General features: G+C 33.7%; 1 protein-coding gene across 10 annotated transcripts in view; it reads left to right on the plus strand.

Annotated features, from left to right (window-relative positions):
• The window catches only part of POT1 (protection of telomeres 1), a 94,659-nt gene that overhangs the window by 37,417 nt on the left and 35,480 nt on the right, over positions 1 to 21,762 (plus strand). For all 10 annotated transcript variants that reach the window (XR_014833092.1, XM_013985634.3, XM_085004735.1 and 7 more), the window contains 2 exon segments: positions 15,672 to 15,802; positions 17,734 to 18,024. Coding sequence is in view for 9 of the 10 variants with exons in the window: in XM_013985634.3 (XP_013841088.2) it covers positions 15,672 to 15,802; positions 17,734 to 18,024 (422 nt within the window). In the remaining variant the exon portion in view is untranslated.

The raw sequence follows: 21,762 nt of genomic DNA on the forward strand, positions 1-21,762 counted from the left end.
TCGGATTCGTTAACCACTGCGCCACGACGGGAACTCCTCTTCTTTTTTTAAAAACCTCTTGCCTTTTTCCCTTTTCAGTAGCCCTAGTGAGGTACTTAAGGGCTCCACAAATACCTTGTCTACTTTTGGTTTCTTGATTGGGTCTTCTCGGTGTTCTCTTTTCCTAGAATGTTATTTCTTCTTTACCAGGCTAAACTGTCATCCTTCAGAATTTAGGTATTTTTCTAAAGCTATGATTCTCAACCATAGAGGTGATTTTGCTCTCCCCCCCCCCAACCCCAGTGATACATGGCAATGTCTGGAGAAATTTTAATTGTCACAGCCAGGTGGTACAACTATATTCTAGTATGTAGGTATCAGATATGCCCCTTAATACTGTACATTGCACAGGACAGTCCCCTTCCCCCAACAGTGTTTTATCTAGCTCAGTATGTCAGTGCTGCTAAGGTTGAAAAATCCTGCTCAAAATATACTTTACTCACCCATGCCCCCATCCCAACAGCCTGTAGGTTAGATGCACCCCTGTATGATCCCAAAGTGCCTGTCATTGCACTGATCACATTATCAGTTTCACTCTAGTTTCTCTCCCTTCTGTAGCATCTAATACAGTCCTTATTATATACCAGACCTTTGGTAATTAATGTGTGAATAACATTTTATTCACATGCCTTTATGTGTTTTTGTGGTTATTTGGATAATTATGGAAAAGTTTTAAGAAAGACTCAATGTAGTGTTATACTTGAAGTTATAGATTTATCTTTTATTGCCTTATTTCTTCCTAAGATTCTGATAAGAGCATCTGTGTTTTGGGGCTCATCCGTCTCATCTTTCTTAGGGACACAAATGTGATAATCAGAACATTCTTCTGGTAGAATCACATTAATCTTTACAAACCTATCTTCAATTTGTGATAAATTCTGGATCAAAATAAATCTACTGTCTGAACTTTGTATCAGTACAATTTTTTTACCTGAATATTCAAATAATAGGTAATACTGACTTGAGTAATATCATCTATGAGCTATTAAGGGAGAGAGGTGCATATTTGTGTGTATTTATACTCTCTATATTCAAGTTATACTAAAAATAAAACTGTGCAAGGTAGAAAGTGATGTGTGCTGTTAGTGAAGGTTTAAAATGGGGAGAAACCCACATTTCTGGGGATCGGAGAAGGCATTTTAGAGAAGGGCCTTCCTGAATGGGCAGTACCTTGAAGATTACATACAATTATGCCTAAGTTGTAAGAATATTTTTTTATGTGTTATATCTCATTTGATCCTCAAAAAGCTTTTTTGTATTAGATTCTTATTATTCCCATTTTACAGATGAAAAACCTGAGAGAGTTTAAGAAGTTTAAGGTCACAAAGGTGACAGACTGTGGATTTGATCTGAAGACATTCGAGCAACATAGTATGTGAAAAAAGCCATGTATCAGGGCACTGCAGGATTGACACAAGGAATATCTGAGTTAGTTTGTGTGAAGTGTAAAGTGCTTGAAGAATAATGGTGGAGAATATATTTGGAGAGATGTATTAGTGGCAAATTGTATTGTCTCATTCCTGGCTAAATACTTTGGACTTTATTCTATGTGCAGTAGAAAATACCTGGAGATGTTTTAGGAGAAGAGTGACAAGACTGGAAAAAAGCAGCATGGTAGTAATATGCTGGTATTGTAGAGAGGAAAAGATGGAGATAAATGGACACTATTAAATGATTACAGTAACCTGATTATGAAAGGGAAAGGACGTGAACCTGGGCTGTGACACTGAGAAGGAAGAAAAAGATGTGATTGTAAAACAAGATGGAAGTAGGATCAGTAGAGGTTAGCGGCTGGTTGGATTTGCCTAACTAATAAGATACTGTGTAGCATAGTGTATGTTTATGAATGTATTGTGAAATTTTTTGAAACTCTAAATACATGTAAATGCTAAGCTTTATATTTAATCCAATCAGGAGATAGTGAAGTTCTGCTGAATATGTTATTAATTGTCCTATTTCCAAAATAAGTTTGATCTTTGAACGATTTAACCTGTTGCCACTTTTAAACCACATAAGGCTCTAAAGTCATGAAAGAGAGTTTCTCTCTTTCCATTGAGAGACTTATTGCACTCCCATCTCCAGCTAGTGATATATTTAATATAAGATTAAGAATAAAAGAGTTTAGAGGCATTATAATATAGTACACTGAAGTTGTTTGTGAACCACAGAGACTAACTCTTTAGTTCTGTGAAATTTGTATTGCCTGTATTCTTCAGGGTCATGGCTCTCTGAATAATATCACAAGCTCTTAATTTACTAAATTCTATGATGCCTTTCTTTGTTGTTTCTTTTATATATGTGGAAACTTGGGTCAGAAATGGCACAGGCTGTGTTTCTCCTGTTGAAATCACGTATTTTGCTACTTACCAGCTCGCAGTGTCTCACACTGTTGAGGAATGCCACTTCTTCATGGGCATTCCTGGCTGTTGCTTATCAATATGAAGCTCGACTTATACTTGAAGCCTAATTTTATGAGTCTTGGTATCCACAAAATAAATGTCCACTAGCTTAGTGGGGAAGTATTCTTAAGCTGACAATCTATTTGGTAACTGCTCATAACCCTTTTGAAGAGTTTGGTTGTGATTAAGAATAGGTGAGAATAGTTTTAATGGTATGTAAAAGCTGAAAAAATATAAACAGGGAAGAAAAATAATACCTATAAATTTACATTGCCCTTAAACTGTAATACATACATTTAGTGCTTTAAAGCAGCTGTTTAACCTGATACAGATGGGCCCTTTAAAGAAAAACAGCTTTCCTGAGATATAGTTCACACACAATTTACCCAGTTAAAGTGTACAGTTCAGTAGCTTTTACTCTATTTATGGGATTGTGCATCTACCACCACAGTCAACATTTTCACATCCTCTAGAAGAAACTCCACACCTCTTACCTCTCAAACTCCCCCTTTCCTCCCAGCCCTAGGCAGCCACTAATCTACTTTCTGTCTATAGCTTATTCTGAACTATTCGTATTAATGTTTCTTTCACTTACCAGAATGTTTTCAAGGTTCACCCATGTTGTGGTTTCTATCAGTACTTCATTTCTTTTTGTTGCTGACTGGTATCCCACTGCATGTATTGACCACATTGTATTTATCCATTCATCATTTGATGGACTTTTGGGTTGTTTCTGGTTTTTTTTGCTATTACAAATAATGCTGCTGTGTACATTCATATGTATGTTTTTGTGTGAACATATGTTTTCTTTTCTTTTAGGTATATTTTAGGTATCTTTTAGGAGTGGGATTGCTAGTCTCTTTGGGTGTTTTTGTCTCTTAGGCAGTTTTTCTTATTACAGATAATTTGAGAGTTGCTTTGAATATCATGATCTTTTATCTCCTATACTAAATCTTGAAATTTCTTAAATTAGTCAGGTAAATATTACTGTGTTTGATTCTGGGCTGTTTCTACTAGTACCATTACTTTGAAAAATTAAGTAAGAGTAAGTATTAAAGATACTATATCTGATCACTTGTGATAGAACATGATGGAGGATAATGTAAAAAAAAAAAGAATGTATGTATATAACTGGGTTATTTTGCTGTGCATCAAAAATGACCATCGTAAATCAACTTGATAAAAAATTTTTTTAAAAAAAGATACTGTAGAGTACTTCAGCTTCTTTTCCTGCTTCAGAGTAGCATGCTGTTATTAGTCTTTTATTTCCAGTATCCTTTTTGTAAGCCCACTATTAATGCAGTTTAAGAGTTGGATTTTTCCTTACAGCACTGGATAGTATGTGTTTTAGGCTTTGCAGGACAGGTAGTCTCTGTCACAGGTACTCCATTCTACCTTGTCACATGAAAACAGCCGTAGGCAATATGGAAATGAACGTGTTACTGTAAAACTTGTTTTTATAGCAGGCAGCTGGCCCACAAGCCATAGTTTGCCAACCTCTGATCTTGTTCATGCTTATGATTTTCATCAAGTTTTAAGAAAGATTCAGATGGTAGAACAACTGTGTTTATATTTGCTCCCTCTGAAGTTGCAATTAAAATGACAGTTTAAAAATAGGTGTAACTTTTAATGAAAAATAGCACAGAAGAGGAGATCATAGTTAACAAAAGATATCAGCAAGATTTCAGGTGCTGACATTTGGGTGATTGATGCTGCTGGTTTAAGCAAGAGTGAATTTTATTTTCATGGGTGTAAACAAGCAACACCATACAAAAAGATCTCCATTCTGTTTGCAGTCAGTCTTCATTCCCATCCCCAGTACTAGTCTGATTTGCTGTCTGTCTCTGTACCTTTCCAGACACTTCATATTAACTGTAGTCTTCTTCCACTTAGCATAATGATTTTGAGGTTCCATTTTGTAGCATGCATAAACAGTCTGTTCCTTTTTATTGCTCAATATCAGTGTACTTTTATAGTTATTCTAAAAATTATTGTTTTGTCTCCCATACTTTAAACACAAACTCTGTAAAGATAAAGACCATTGCTAGTCTTAGTATAAATCCTTACACATAAGTATACCATCTCTGATCTGTGGTGGCTCAGTACGTAGAGTCAAACATAAGAGAAAAACTCCTCCAGATGTAATTCCAGAATAACATTTATAAACTCATGGAATAGCTATCTACCTACCTACCAATCTTTCTAATATGTGTGTGTGTGTGTGTGTGTGTGTGTACACGGGCACATGTGCACATGTTTTTATTTTAGAACCTATATCTCTGTTATACTGTCTATGCTTTCTTCTCTTTCTTGCCTCCTGTGATCTTTTGCAATGTTATAAAATCATGAGTGGAAATTATGTTACCTTCCCACCAGCATAATAGCATAATAGAGAATGCTGTTATACATGTATTGTATAGAAAGTTTTCTTGTAAACAAATAAGATCGTATCATAATATTGCTTTAATTCAGAGATTTGCCTCCATAGCCTTCAGTGTTTCAGTAATAAACTTTTATATAAATGGAAAACTGTTGCTGAAATACTGAGTGATTTAAACACAACAGTGCAGTAAGAGAAAGGAGGTAAAGCAGTTTTCATGGAGGACTTTTTTGGTGGATTATATAATTTATGCATGCATACTTCTTTGATTAAAGACCTTTCTTAGATGAACTACCAGCTTCCCCTTATAATAAAACTCCAAGGCAATTTACACTTAATCATACTGAGGAAATTAAGTGAATTGCTTAAGATTGCTGAATATGGGGCTTAATTTATCATTTGTTATCTTTTCCAGATTTATATCAAGTTACATGAAGTATTACCTAAGTGTTAAAGTAATTAAAATACTTTACCAACAGTTTAAACACAGTCTTGCTGAAAACATTAAAGTCAGTCCTTTATCAAAAGTTTAAATATGCATTTTTAGAGGTTATGTATTATAAAATAAGAAAGAATACTGATTTATTAAACATCCTTTCTGCTTTCCCTACCGATATTAACTACCAAGAACATAGACTGAAATTATCTTTTAGTTTTTTAACTTTATTATTAAAATATGAAGTTGTACGTTGACTGTAGTTTCATGAGTTTATTTTTCCTTCATTTGGGAATGAGTCAAAAATGAGAAATAAGTCTATTCTGCAAGTCCATGATTTTCTTTTCTGTGGAAAGTTTTATTTGTGCCTTATATTAGATTCCAGATATAAGTGATAGGAGGGGGAGGAAGTGGGGTGGATTGGGAGTTTGGTGTTAATAGATACAAACTACTGCCTTTGGAATGGATTAGCATTGAGATTCTGCTGTGTAGCACTGGTAAGTATGTCTAGTCACCTATGATGGAGCATGATAATGTGGGAAAAAAGAATGTGTACATGTATGTGTAACTGGGTCACCATGCTGTACAGTAGGAAAAAAAATTGTGTTGGGGAAATAACTATTAAAAAAATAAAAATGAAAAAACTAAATAAAACCTATACTTAATCCTTAAAAAAAGAGACATAGAGAAAATAAATATTTTTATTAAAGGATTGTTTATTTATTTATTTGATAGAACACCACTTCTTTGGAGCAGTTCAATAAAACTTATTCTAGCAGTTTGCCTTGTTAATATTTGTTAAAATGAGTAGCTTATAATGTTAATTTGTGAAAGAACCTGAAAACTAATATTTCATTTAGATTGCTACTTGCCTTTATTGTTCTTGAGAGCAAATTATTGGACAGATTTTTTTTTTAATGCTGGTTGTTTCTTGAATCTGAGTTTTTGTTTCCTTCTTTTATAAGTATATACATATCCTAAAAATATGTATATAAAATATGTATATAAAATTTTATTTTGAAACTCCTTATTTTATAGATAACCTTAAGAGAGTCTGAGAAAGAATACCCTCATGTTTAGTGATGCTATTCTAGAGTGCTTTCTTTGCAGCAAGTAGATGACAGTTTGAAGAATATTGCTACTGTAAGTCTATCTCGGCGTATAGCTCAGTAACTGAATTGATTGTGTGGGGGCATGCCCACAAGAAAATACTTAAGGTTATATTTAATATACTAAGAAGTAAATTTCAAATGGAGTATTTTTAAATTCTGTTTTTACAATCCTTGATGTTGATAAAGTAGTTTTTTACTTACTAGTTCTCTGATTAACTATATACACGTCTTTGTATCTGTATATATTTAAATGTGAGCCTTTTTTAACAACTCAGAAATATCCATACTAAGAGTAGTGACATATTTCAAGAATGCTGTTTTAAGTTTTTGTAATTTAATGTAGGGAAAACAAAACATGAAGATGAGAAAAAGAATTTCATATTATAACAGTGGTCCAAAATTAAAGCTGTAGAAATGGAGAAATAAAATCTGAGAAATAGTGTCTGTATAGGGGGATTTTATAATTTTTTCAATTTGTCTTTTCAGTGTGCAGTATTTCTTTGACTGCAATAATTTATGTGCCTTTTCCCTCAGTTACTGCACCAAGTGTTTATAAAGTATATTGCTGTAATTACTTGAAAAAGGCAAAACAATTTAATTTATTGATATGGTTTTCTAGGCTCTGTTGTGAATACTTTTGAAATGCTTTTTGGTGAGTTGTGTAACACTGAATTATAGTGGGTGTGGATATATTAATGTTACTTTTTGAATTTATAAGTTTATTTGAGGGCAGAGTTGTTTTTAAAACAAGAGTCATTCAAGATAATAAGTAAATAAATAAATAAAATAAGGGACATTCTCCTGAAATGTATAACTTCTAAAGAAGTGACTTAAAAAATAGACTGTTTTTAAAGTTTCCTCAAAAACTTCCAATATTCTGAGAGTTATATGATAACCCCGGCTTCACATTTCCCATTCCCTGAATAAAAAAACAAACAAAAAAATTCTTTTTGGTTAAAAAATGAAAAGGATAGAAAAAATAGGAGTTTGGAATGAAAAAAAAGTGAAAATTAATTTATACGTTGGAATATTCCTTATTTTATACTTTTAATTCTTTTATGAATTTGAAATATTTTGCTTTATTTGGAAAACAGTATTAGGACTTCATAGGATCTGTGTCTGTGCTTGGGTATTATTGCTAGTTAAAAAACAGTGAGTCTGATTTTTAGAGTGGAATGATTGACCAAGTACATATTCTCTGCTTTGCAGAAATTGTCGTGATAAGAAGGCTCTCTTTTATGCCAAAAATTTGAAAGATTTATTGTATTTATATGTGGTATGTGTTATGTATAAATTAGATTCAAGCAAAAGATTAATGAGAACATACACCAGCAATAGAATGAGGACTTAGAAATGTAAGTGAATTTCTATCAACACTAGAAATAGTTTTGATCATATAAACAGAGTATGTATACTCCAGTCTTTACCACACCTCAACAGCTGTCCATCAGTTTTTAGCAGACTCGTCAGACTTCTGATAACTCTTTTCTGTTTTCCAATATACATGGTACTATTGAAAAACTTCTGTACCACCCACAGTTACTTTCTATAACTGCAAATAAGATTCATGTCAGAGTTATAGATAGGAGAATACTCCAAGTTGAGAAAAGAACAAAGGTCAAAGTTATAGTTTATTGATTTATTTATTATCCTTCATAATATTATCCTTTATAATACTATCAAACTATTTTCTTTCTTTTTTGGTACTATAGATAAGTTTAACACCTTTTGAATTCTGATATAACTAATTCAGAATTTTTTGAGAATTTAACAGGTCAAAAGATTCTATAAAGATATTCCAGTCAAATAGCTAATGAAAATACTATTATACAGGAAATATTTAATTTAAAAATTATGAGTTTAAGTGAAAACAATTATGAATTATTTTCTCAGAATTTTATTATAAAATATTTAAACATATTAAATATTTGAAGGAATTATACAATGAACACCCATATAAAATCACCATCATTAGTGGATCCATTAATTGATTTCTTTTGTGATCCACTTCAGAGTAAGTTGAAGATATTCATACATATAATCCCTAAATATTTTAGCACCTGTATCAGTAGCAATAACTAGAATTCATTGTCTATTTACAGTTTTTTATGGGAGAGGGAATATTACATACAATGAAACATACGGGCTTTTTGTTCATGTTGGTCCACTTAAATCCGTCACTTGTAGTGCAAGTTTATGAGCGTTTTTGTCTATCCATAATAGTATAAAACCAAATGCTTAATACTTTTGGACATTCTAAACAAAAAGAAAAGCCTTGATTATCATTTTATTGCTTAAAATTACTCATTTGTGTAGGAAATAGTAAAAATGCCTATAAACTTTAGTATAAAGAAGATGGAAGCTATATTAGACTTTTCTGTTGTCTTTGGGCCTTTGCTCTAGAGGTTGCCAGTTACTTGCATTATTAAGGACAAGTTATAAGGTTACATACATATTTGACTGGGTTTTATCTCACCTGATTGCTTCAAAGTTTATTTTGGTTAGTTGGTTTTACAGTTAATGTAATTAAATTGGGAAACGGTCTTCAAGATGGCAGCTGCCCCTCCGCATTTTCTGGTGAAGTAAGGATGCCACCCCTTTCCTCCCCTGTAGGAAGGGGTGGAGGAAGTCAGTGTAGCAGTTGGTTCGATATCAGGAAACATTCAAATGGGACTTTACTATTTTGGCTTTTTTTTTTTTTTTTAATCTCTTGTAAGTAACCACAAGGAGGAGATAAGGCAAAAAAGAGGCAAAAGGTCTATCTAGAACAGTGGATTGCCGGGAGATAGGGTAGATAATAGGGAGGCAAAATCTGCTGAAGAGAAAGTCCCAAAACAGCAGTAAACTAATCCTGAAGAGCTGTCTGCCAATTCATCAAGTGAGGCTATAAGCTCTCCACTTTTCTCAGTAGTACTTCTTTTAAAATGACTTTCATTTCTAATCTACATAAGCTTTTAGCAAAGCATTTTCAGTGGGAGAAACCCAGTTCTGTGAAACATTCTATGAAAAAGTGGGAAATTTTGCATGCTGTATTTGGCTCTTGAGATTTATGATGCATTATTAGCACTTTATCACCTCTGAAAAGTTTTAATAAATAAATCTATTTAACTTTATTTTTAAATAAATTTTTGCTTGAAATTACTCAAACATGGAAGCCTTTTTAATGTACTTTGATTCTTACTGTTTGAAATTCTTGTTCCCTGGAATCAAGTTTAGAGATTATTTACCTAAATTAAGGTTGGTAGAGCTTCACTTTCAAGCAATTCATTATCCATATTTTTTGTTTTTACCCTTTTTTTATTGTGAACTGGGAAGGGATAGGGCCAATTCCTACTTGTTTGCAATTTGATCATGATAAAATTACCCTATAGAGACAAGTTCTCTTGCAGTTCTATCATAATCAAAAAGCCTGTGTGTGTGTGTGTGTGTGTGTGTGTGTGTGTGTGTGTGTGTGTGTGTGTGTGTGTGTGTGTGTGTGTGTGTGTGTGTTTGGCCACACCTTCAGCATGTCAAAATTCCCCGTTCAGGGACTGAACCCATGCCACAGCAGCAGCATTTTAGATTTTTGAGTAAGTGATTAGTCAATTTTCCACATTGTAGCTTTTCAGAAACTGTGTTCCAAGTGAAGTTTTTCCTGAGGACCAGATACTCTTGTTAACTGCAAGATATTTCTCTGTGGAAGATTCATAGCACATATCTAAAAGCAACTAGTTGAGATTCCAGTGGAAATCCAAGTTGAAATTCGTTTGCAGTTCCTTATGTCTATGTTTAACCATTTCATGAACTGACAGTGATCAGTTTGGCACTGTATCCTGGCAGAGTAGCTTCAGGAACTTTGTTAAAACAGATTCTATGGTCATATCTGAGTTCATTAGAAAAGAATGTTATGTTCAATATGTTGCTAGCTATGTACCCACTTTTGCCTCAGTTTCCTTACCTATTCAATGAGACCAATGGAAGTAGCCACTCACCAGACTCAATATATTTAAAGCACTAGAATAGTGCCTCAGAGGAAGTATATATTATTATGTAAGTATTAGTTCTAGTTCATTTCAAATTGGTATGAAATTTTACCTGGTTTTACCTTCATGGCATCCTAGATATTTTAATATAAAAATATGAGATTCTCTATTCTTTCTTAACATAAAAAATAAAATATCTAATAAGGCTCCTCTATAAAATTAATTAAAATTTAGTCTAACAGTAAAACTTTATTGAGATACAAGTGACATATGATATAGTATAAGTTTAAGATGTATAATATGTTTATTTAATACATTTATATATTAAAATGTGGTTACCATTTCAGCATCAGCTAACACTTCACATAATTATCATTTCTTTTTTGTGGTGAGAACAATTAAGAACTAGTCTCTTAGCAACTTTGAAATTTATAATAAAGCATTATTGATTATTTTTTTAAAAAAGGAAAGAAAAGAGGAAGTTCTCTTTATGGCTCTAGTGGGTTAAGAAACCAACCAGTGTCCATGAGGATGCAGGTTCAATCCTCAGCCTCATTCAGTGGGTTAAGGATCCAGCATTGCTGTAAGCTTTGGCGTAGGTCACAGATGTGGCTCAGGTCTGGTATTTCTGTAGTTGTGGCGTACGCCTGCAGCTGCAGCTCCAATTTGACTCCTAGCCTAGGAATTTCCATATGCCACATGCTTAGCCTTAAAAAAAAAAAAAAAGTAAAAGAATGTTATCATTAATTAGCAGTATAGAAATGCTGCTGTTGCTGCTGCTGCCACTACTACCATCACCACTGGTCATCTCTTATATCTGTCATTTAACCATGTTCTGTGTGCTCTTTTAAGCACTTTCCATCTTATTACTTACTTAATATTAACAATCATATGAGGTGAATGCTATCATTTTCCCCATTTTTTAGATAAGGAAATTGAGGCACAAAGAGGCTAAAGGATTTTCAGTCTACAGTAGGCCTCAGGGAAAATTTTTATAGGTACCACATACTCGCTTTAGGTAATGATATGCATTGATTTAGTAAAGATGGTTGGTCACCTGTTGTGTGTCAAAGATGCTGTGAACTGTGAAGACAATACTAAATCTGGAAGCCTATCTGTGTTTTCTGATTGAAGAGTATCTGCTTTCTTTCCGGCATTCTTCAGAAGTCTTCTATATACTCTCACTGTTCTGAAAAATATATCCCATGTACACATGTATCATTTGTTATGCAATAATTATTTATATAGTTTATTTAATGACAATAATTATTTATATAGTTTATTTATTTTTATAGTTTATTTTATTTTATTTAATGGGTGTCTTCTCACAGCTAAGTTATTGTTTAAATTAGATGCTTTCTTAAGGAACCTCTTATCTAATTTGACAATGAACAATGTTCTCCACTCCATCCTTTAAACTGTTCTACTGATGCTTTTGTCATCCTGAGCACTGATGACTAGGAATTGGTGACTTGGAATTGATTAGCCCATCTGCCTCTACTTATTTCTGCTCCATCTAGTGGAATTGTATTCTCGCAAGAATTCTGTTCTTACAATTACAAAAATCTTTTTGTGCTCCTTTTACTTGTTACTCTAATTAAGTAATTTCATTAAATCCTCTATAAACAGATGAGTATAAATGTGAAAAGACTGGTGTCTTTGAAAACAAGTTGAACGCTTTGGAAAAATAATAAATAGGTGGTGGACTGGATTTGGGCTGTGGACTGTAGTTTACCAACTCCTGATTTATAATACTGTGCTCTCCTTTTTCTTCTTACCACCCACATTTCATTTAACTCCTCTTTAAATAGCCTCACACTTAGATACACATCTTCTTTTATTGCCTTTATCTTTTCACTAGGAATTACCTCTTGTTCAAATACCTCAGGAGACACTCTTTTTTGTCTCCTTTTCTTCTTTTCCTTCAGCTTATGAGTCAAAAAATAATTATTCCAAAGAATATAAAAATACATATACACATAAGAATGAATTAATTGTAGATTCTTTCTGTGATAATGTTTGTGGGTTCTGTTTCTGTAATAAATTCATAGGTGAAGCTTCATTATAATGATACGCTAATTCTTCAGTAATGAACTCTCCCTTAATATATTTCAAGACAAATGCATGAAATAGTAAATAATATAGTTGATATAGTTTTCCTACTTAGAAAAACTTTCAAGCCTCCATCATAGTTTTGAGCATAATATTTTACTTTCTTTGAGATTATTATGTTTTTAAGAAACATGCAACTTGGAGACAGTGCGGTGTTCTGGTTAAGTGTAGAAACAAGAATCAGATACACTGAGTTACATATGACTTATAAGACATTCACACTTGGGTCATAACCTAGACTTTTTAGGAAACTAAGTTCTCTTGTTTGTAAACTGCTGCATCCAACTATGTAAGATTTCAAGGATATGATGCATATAAATTGCTTAGCACATTACCTGGCATAGAGTAAATCCTCAGTAATTGCTGACCACTAAATAATGAAATTTCCCCCAAGTTATAGGCCTGGAAATAAGATACCTTGCTTAACATAAGTACTATATTTTTGTGTTTTGGTTGTTTTTTTTTTCTTAGAAGTAAAGTACATTATTCCATTACTATAAATTAATTTGGAATGTTGACATTTTATTTTGCACATTATTAATTACTATTTGATAACACCAAACTATATTTAGAACTATAAATATCTTTTACCAAAATCTAATATCCTTCACATTAAGCATAATTTCAGACTCTGGTAAAACTTCAGTCATGGTTTAAAATTTAAAGTCTCTTATGTGTGGAACTACAATGTTGAGTATGAAATTTATAAAATCTTTTGTTTTTACCGCTTTTCTAAAATTTGAATGCTTAATGTACTGTTCACCAAAGATCCAAAGACATCTTAAGGTTGGCTGTTTATCCAGTGCCACGCTTAAATGTCAGTTTCCAGTTATTCTCGAAAATGTCATCTAGATCATTAATTCTGCCTTTATTGTGATGGACCCATTATGTATACAGAGAGTATAAACTTTGTACACTAGCAAATGTTGGCATGTAAAATAACACACAAGCTGAGATTACAGCATTAGTTTTTAAGGCTGTAAGTCAATATAAGGAAAATGTAAACTTCGTCGGAGAAGGTGTTCGTGTTCATTTAATATTCTTCCTGTACTGTAGGTATACCCAATACTAAGTAAAATTTATTTACTCAATAAATTTTAGGCTAACTTATGTAAATTGTTTTTAAAAAATTGGATTGGACAACAGTAAAGCAGAGACTAAGTAGAGTTCCTTGCTGCTAAAATACAGAATAATAACCATCAGTGAGATATTCAGCATTCTAGGGTGGTGGAGGTAATTTCTAAGATTAAAATTCTAGAGGGATTTATTCAGTCTATATAAGCTTGGTGATTCACCTATAGTTTCTCTATGGCGATTCTTCTGTTGCATACCATTCACTCTGCTCCCACCACTATTAATATCTTCACTGAATTAAGTCTCGTATGCCTGAAAATTCTCAATATTTCATCACTCTGTGTATGTATGCAGGGTAGATTTTTTTACTTTCAGGAAATTTCTTGCTCTGTGGAAAGGTTCTCTTTTTTCTTTCTTTGTTAATAAAATCTTATTTTATAAAAGGTTTTGAACACCAGTCGCTGAAAGTCACAGGTGGTACTTTGAAAAGAGAAAATGCAAGCCAAGAGGAAGAAGGTATACTAGGAACAGGGACTTAGCATATGACAGTTCAGATATAAAGTGCACAAGTATATGCAGTCTAAGGAGATGCCATTTTTATTCACATAGAGTCACTTAGATTAAAACACAGCTGGGGGCAGGAGGCTCCTCTACATCAATCTCCACCAGCACATAGAGCCACTCCTCTTACCCACTTAGAATTCTGAACATGCACATACATACCCTGGCACACACACCTGTTGTGTTTTTCTTTGCGCAGTCCCCTGAGGTTGCTTCTCTTGGCATACCCTTGGTTCCTCTCCCTGCTCCACTCATTTTTGCTCTGTCTTTTGTTAGATTGTAGACATTTGTTTCCTTTGCTTTGTATGTAAGAAGTTTGTTTTTCCAGCTTGATCTTTTTTAAATGGGAAATCTGATAGAGATAAATAGGACACAATGATTGGATTATTGAAAGTGTTAGTCTAGGGTGGGCAGAAAGAGAGCCATCTATCAGGCTGTAGACCCACTAAATGTGATAATGCAGAGAGACTTATTCTGGATGCTAACACTCAAATCAAAAGGCTTAACATTTCCTGGTCTATCAGTGAAACTCCCTTGAAAAACAGCCTGTGTTCTGGGAAGGGCTGCCTTTAAAGACTAAGATAAGATACCCTGTCTGCCTACCTGTAGTCAGTTTCAGGGAGAGTGGAGGTTAGGATAGGTGGTCAGTGAAACAGTTGTGTGTGTAAACTTTTCATTAGCCCTGATTTGGGCTCTATTTTTCGTTCCCACCCTTAATGTAAATGGCTCTGTCTTTGCTATAGCCACTTTATAGTATCTTCTGATAAGCTTCCTCTTAAACATTTACTTTCCCAACTTCCTCAAATCTGTTGATACCTTCTCCCTCTTTCCTTCACTCCCTTCTCCTCTCTGGGTTTATCCTTTTCTATCTCTGTGCTGTCATTCATACTACAGTACTGGGAAGGAAAGAAATCAACACATTTTCTCACAGTGTTGGAAACGTGTATATTAAAAGGCAGCATCTGTTACAGTTTTTGCTGCTATCAGTGTTTGAAATTACTGCTTTCATGGCAACCTATCATTAATTTTTTTTTTGGCCTACTTGTATAAAATGCCCCTCCTAATGTGTAACCTTTTGTAGATAATTAGCAAACCATCGTTTTCCCTTTTGAGTTTTCTATGAATTGTTTGCTCATTTGAATTTCACATTTACTGTAAAGTCCTGGGGTTTATAACCAGTTTTCCTAGTATCTTTATGAAGTATATTGACTGTTCATTACATTTGCTGCAAATATCTTTGGTCTTTTGTTTTCACTCTAAAGTTAATTATGTTTGCTTTATAAATTATATTATTGAATTGTTTATCTGCTTCATGGTTTCAAAACTTTGAGGTAATAAAAAGTTATATCTTCAGACAATTTATATTAAGTAGGGTTTTTATTTTTATTCTACTAAACTTTATAAAATTACTTTTCTTGGAACACTTGGAAATTTGGCAGTGCATTTTGAGAGATAAGAAAATTTCATGTGATTTGATCTTTTTCTTAGAAGGCAATTACAAGGAGAAATAAAGTTTGGTGTTTTGAACTCAGCATTTTTCTTATTTTGTCGAACATTTTAAAATGCAAAAAGGTAAAATATTTTTGTGTTTTCCAGATTATTGCTCGGTTGTAACAATTGTGGACCAGACAAATGTAAAGTTAACCTGCCTGTTCTTCAGTGGAAATTATGAAGCCCTTCCAGTAATTTATAAAAATGGAGATATTGTTCGCTTTCACAGGCTGAAGGTATAAATTATACTGTCTAGAACTTCTGTTTGTTTGAACAGAACTCCATATTGTTCACTAAAACTAGTTAGCACTAATTATGTGGTTGCTTTGTTAGAACATAACATCAGGCGTTTAAAGAGATAGGAAGAAATGTAAATCAAGCTTCAAATGATTTCTGTTAGGAAACCTCTTCATTTGAACCAATTACCTGACCTCCTTCCGCAGAAATGTGTTGGATACCGTCATTCAGACTAGTTGCATCCTATAAAAAAAACGTTTAATAAGAAAGTAGAGCTATTAGATAGTATGTGTTTTTTTTTAAACCAGCTAATCAATATGTTAATAGTTTTAGAACTCTTTGTCTACTCCAGTTTATGAAGCTTGCGCCTACATTTTATTTGAAGTATTTTATTATTTTCCTGTTTTATTAGATCTTTAATTTCCTTTTTTATAATGTCCTTGACACATTTTGAAATTAAAGCTGTACTGCCTTATGAAAATAGAAAGTGTACCCTCTTTTTCAATTCTAGAGGAGTTTGTGCAAGATGACTGGGTTTTCTTACTTAAATGCTTGGAATAATACACTGATAAAGCTATCTGAGCCTGGTGATTTTTTTAATTGATAAGCGTTATTAATTAGTTAACATTTCTTTATGAGGAATGAGATTATTCAGATTTTCTATTTTTTGTATCAGTCTATATTTAATTTTTAGAAAAGTTTGTCTTTCTCATCCAGATTGTCAGATTACTGATATAAAGTTGGTCATAATGTTATTTATTTTTTAGGTGTTTATAGGATTTGTAATGATCAATCCATTTTTGCAGGCTTGATGTTCTAACTTCTTCTCTTATAATTTCTTCTCTTTTTTCCAGATCAGTCTTTCTAGCTTTATCATATTTACTAATCTCTTCAAAGAACCAGTTTTTAATTTTGACTTACTCTACTATATATTTCTGTTTCTCTTACCTTGTTTAAGTTTTCCTTCTACTTTCCTTGGGTTTCAGAAAATATTCTTTGTGTAATGTCTTGGGATAGAAGTCTAAATTTCTCATTTTTAACATTTCTTCTTTTGTAAAATATTCATTTACGCCTATAAAATTGTCTACTACTTTAGTTATATCCAACAAGTTCTAACACATCACAACTTAGGTATCCTTCAGTTCAGTATATTTTCTAATTTCCAATGAACTTATAAATACATTTATTAATATCAGACAGTAGTATGGGAGACTAAAAAGGGCATTTCACAAGTTCTAAAGGGTTGCTTTATAAAGACAATGTAACAATCATAAATGCATGTGCATCTAATAACTGAGCCACAAAATTCAACATCTTGAAAGCATTGTCTCAGCTCTCTCAGCTAGACTGATGAAACCTTAGCCTCAGCTGCATTTTATTCACTTCAGACTCTATATTTTAAGTATTCTAGTTTTCCCTATAACATTCATAAGTAACTGTTACTTATTATCTTGTTTCCTTTTATAAATTTTACCTTAATAAACTAATAAAGGAGTTCCCTGGTGGCTTGATGGGTTAAGAATCTGGCAGTGTCACTGCTTGTGTCACTGCTGTGGCGTGGGTTTGATTCCTGTCCTGAGAACTTTTGCATGCTGTGGGTGCAGCCTAAAAAAAAAAAACCTGATAAGTATTTTGTTAGCAAAAGTTCAAGCTTGATAATATTAGGTAGTCTACCACCCAGCTCTTTAAAAAATAAAAATAAGTTTTGGGTAGTGTTTTATAGTTATCATGGTGCCTGTGCATATTAATATAGCCCAGTAGATTTTGTAATTTAGTTTGCTAATTAAACAGAATATGTAAACAATTATGTCCTCTATTGACTATGTAGGCAAGATTTTATAGTCTCTCAAGTGTCTCTACTTCCTAGGCTCTAGATCAGTAACCTGTTTTGTTTGTTTCTGTTTTGTTTTCTGTTTGCCCACTCTCTTAGATCCAGGTATATAAAAAGGAGACTCAAGGTATCACCAGCTCTGGTTTTGCATCTTTGACATTCGAGGGAACTTTAGGAGCTCCTATTATACCTCGTACTTCAAGCAAGTGTTTTAACTTCACCACCGAGGACCACAAAATGGTGGAAGCCTTACGTGTTTGGGCATCTACTCACATTTCACCTTCCTCAACGTTAGTGAAATTGTGTGATGTTCAGCCAATGCAGTATTTTGACCTGACGTGTCAGCTCTTGGGCAAAGCAGAAGTGGATGGTGCATCGTATCTTCTAAAGGTAGATATTTTAAAATACCTAAAATGGTAAGTTGGAATGACCTATATGTCTATAAAAAGCTTATATTTCAGCATTTTGATGGAATAAACATGTATACTGTGTATTAAGAACTTAAAACCTGACCGTTTTTAATGATCCTGTATTTTTATGCAACTTTTGAACTTCCCTTCCTTATTCCACGCTTCCAGAGAAAAGTAGTATTACCAGATCTATATTTTAAATATAGTATAGTTTATTCTGTATTTATGTAATTCTTGTTTTAGTACTAATAAAATATGTCTTTTTTTTTTATTTTCCCACTGTACAGCAAGGGGATCAAGTTATCCTTACATGTATACATTACAATTACAGTTTTTTCCCCACCCTTTGTTCTGTTGCAACATGAGTATCTAGACAAAGTTCTCAATGCTATTCAGCAGGATCTCCTTGTAAATCTATTCTAAGTTGTGTCTGATAACCCCAAGCTCCCGATCCCTCCCACCCCCTCCCCCTCCCATCAGGCAACCACAAGTCTTTTCTCCAAGTCCATGATTTTCTTTTCTGAGGAGATGTTCATTTGTGCTGGATATTAGATTCCAGTTATAAGTGATATCATATGGTATTTGTCTTTGTCTTTCTGATTCATTTCACTCAGGATGAGATTCTCTAGTTCCATCCATGTTGCTGCAAATGGCATTATGTCATTCTTTTTTATGGCTGAGTAGTATTCCATTGTGTATATATACCACATCTTCCGAATCCAATCATCTGTCGATGGACATTTGGGTTGTTTCCATGTCCTGGCTATTGTGAATAGAGCTGCAATGAACATGCGGGTGCATGTGTCTCTTTTAAGTAGAGTTTTGTCCGGATAGATGCCTAAGAGTGGGATTGCGGGGTCCTATGGAAGTTCTATGTATAGATTTCTAAGGTATCTCCAAACTGTTCTCCATAGTGGCTGTACCAGTTTCCATTCCCACCTACAGTGCAGGAGGGTTCCCTTTTCTCCACAGCCCCTCCAGCACTTGTTATTTGTGGACTTATGAATGATGGCCATTCTGACTGGTGTGAGGTGGTATCTCATGGTAGTTTTGATTTGCATTTCTCTTATAATCAGTGATGTTGTGCATTTTTTCATGTGTTTGCTGGCCATCTGTATATCTTCTTTGGAGAAATGTCTGTTCAGGTCTTTTGCCCATTTTTCCATTGATTGATTGGCTTTTTTGCTTTTGGGTTGTATAAGTTGTTTATATATTCTGGAGATTAGGACCTTGTCAGTTGCATCATTTGAAACTATTTTCTCCCATTCTGTAAGTTGTCTTTTTGTTTTCTTTTGGGTTTCCTTTGCTGTACAAAAGCTTTTCAGTTTGATGAGGTCCCATGGGTTTATTTTTGCTCTAATTTCTATTGCTTTGGGAGACTGACCTGAGAAAATATTCATGATGTTGATGTCAGAGAGTGTTTTGCCTATGTTTTCTTCTAGGAGTTTGATGGTGTCCTGTCGTATATTTAAGTCTTTCAGCCATTTTGAGTTTATTTTTGTGCATGGTGTGAGGGTGTGTTCTAGTCTCATTGCTTTGCATGCAGCTGTCCAGGTTTCCCAGCAATGCTTGCTGAATAGACTTTCTTTTTCCCATTTTATGTTCTTGCCTCCCTTGTCAAAGATTAATTGACCATAGGTGTCAGGGTTTATTTCTGGGTTCTCTCTTCTGTTCCATTGGTCTGTCTGTCTGTTTTGATACCAGTACCACACTGTTTTGATGACTGTGGCTTTGTAGTATTTCTTGAAGTCTGGAAGCGTTATGCCTCCTGCTTGGTTTTTATTTCTCAGGATTACTTTGGCAATTCTGGGTCTTTGGTGGGTCCATATAAATGTTTGGATTGTTTGTTCTAGTTCTGTGAAAAATGTCATGGGTAATTTGACAGGGATTGCATTGAATCTATAGATTGCTTTGGGTAGTATGGCCATTTTTACAATATTGATTTTTCCAATCCAGGGGCATGGACTATCTTTCCATTTCTTTACATTTTCTTTGATTTCTTTGATTAAATTTTTATAGTTCTCTTCATATAGATCCTTTACCTCCTTGGTCAGGTGTATTCCAAGGTATTTGATTTTGTGAGGTGCAATTTTAAAAGGTATCGTGTTTTTGTATATGTCTATTTTTAAGTTGCAGTTCTGAATATGTATATTTCTGTTTCCCTGTCAAGATATAGTCTTCCTTTTCATTCATTTGCTTTTTTGGGCCCATTGATGTTGGATTCTCTTCCCCATGTCATTTCACTGCCTATTTCATGGGTTGATCATGGATTTTTGAAGAATTTATTGTTCTGGTGTATTTTGTTTTGTTTTTAAATCCATAGGAGAAAAAAATGTAACATTAGACCCCTCTAATCTTTGTTTACACTTATCCCAATTTACTTATGAATAGCTTCTGGAGAATATAGTTGTCTGATACTATCTTCACCTTCCCAGCCTCGGCAGGATGCATTTAAACAAACACTGCTTCAGCCCTGCTCCTCTGGTTGTATCTTTAGCTTCTGACTCTTTGGAATGATAAAACAGGAAATAGAATACAGTGACATTTAGACAAATATTGGGGTTTAGTATTATTGCCAGTTATACTTTGCCCATATTAAGTAATAGCAAAGATAGAAATCATTGAATAAAATATAAAGTTTTTGAAGTTGAAAATAGCCCATTTATATACACATGAAGTACTCTGAAAAAGTAAAGGCATGTATTAAAAAAGAGAAACAAGTCAAGTATGACAAAGCTGAAGCTAAAGCAACATAAAATCATCCAAACAAAATGAGAAGGAATCTTAGGTCAACTAGTCATACTTGATGCCCAAAGTGACCTACTTAACAATGAGCCTTTGCTAATCACTGAACAGAGAGAAGTCGCCATCTTTTGGCTGCTGTGTTGTTAATAAATTCTTAAATTCAGAGATCAAACCTGCCACCTTTTGCTGACATAGCTGAATCTATATTTTTCTCTCTAAAGCAAGAACAAGTACCGGGTCCCTTTTTTTTAGATAGCCTTTTCAGATGAGTAAAAATAGCTTTCATGTAAATGTTATTTTAAAACGTAGCATTCAAATGTGAATGTAAGATTCCTGTCGTGGCGCAGTGGTTAACGAACCCGACTAGGAACCATAAGGTTGCGGGTTCGGTCCCTGCCCTTGCTCAGTGGGTTAATGATCCGGCGTTGCCGTGAGCTGTGGTGTAGGTCGCAGACGCGGCTGGAATCCTGCATTGCTGTGGCTCTGGTGTAGGCCGGTGGCTACAGTTCCAATTGGACCCCCTAGCCTGGGAATCTCCATATGCCGCAGGAGCGGCCCAAGAAATAGCAAAAAGACAAAAAAAAAAAAAAGAAATTACATTAATAAGACTGTCTTGAGGACAGTTTAAAAGAAATCTCAAAAGTCTTCCTATACTCTTTGAACATTTCTGTTTTCATAAATTTATTTTATAGTAATAAGGTAAAATGTGGAAAAATGCCTTTAAAGGAATATTTATCCTTATATTTCTTACATTAACAAAAATCAGAAAAAATCAGATACTAACAATAGAGAATTTTGTGAGTTATTTATGTATTATGGAATACTCTGTGACAGATGACATTATATACATATACTTATTGAGATGGATATTCACAATATTCAGTTCAGTGATTAATGATTAATACAGCTTCATTTATATACTAAAAATGTATTATATACATAGCAAAAAATATGTTGAGAGGAATATATAGCA

This window comes from Sus scrofa, chromosome 18, assembly GCF_054392235.1.
Source record: "Sus scrofa isolate SSC_HxYL_T2T_F1_AM1 chromosome 18, Sscrofa_HxYL_maternal_Yorkshire_Landrace_v2.0, whole genome shotgun sequence".
Classification (NCBI taxonomy): Eukaryota; Metazoa; Chordata; class Mammalia; order Artiodactyla; family Suidae; genus Sus; species Sus scrofa.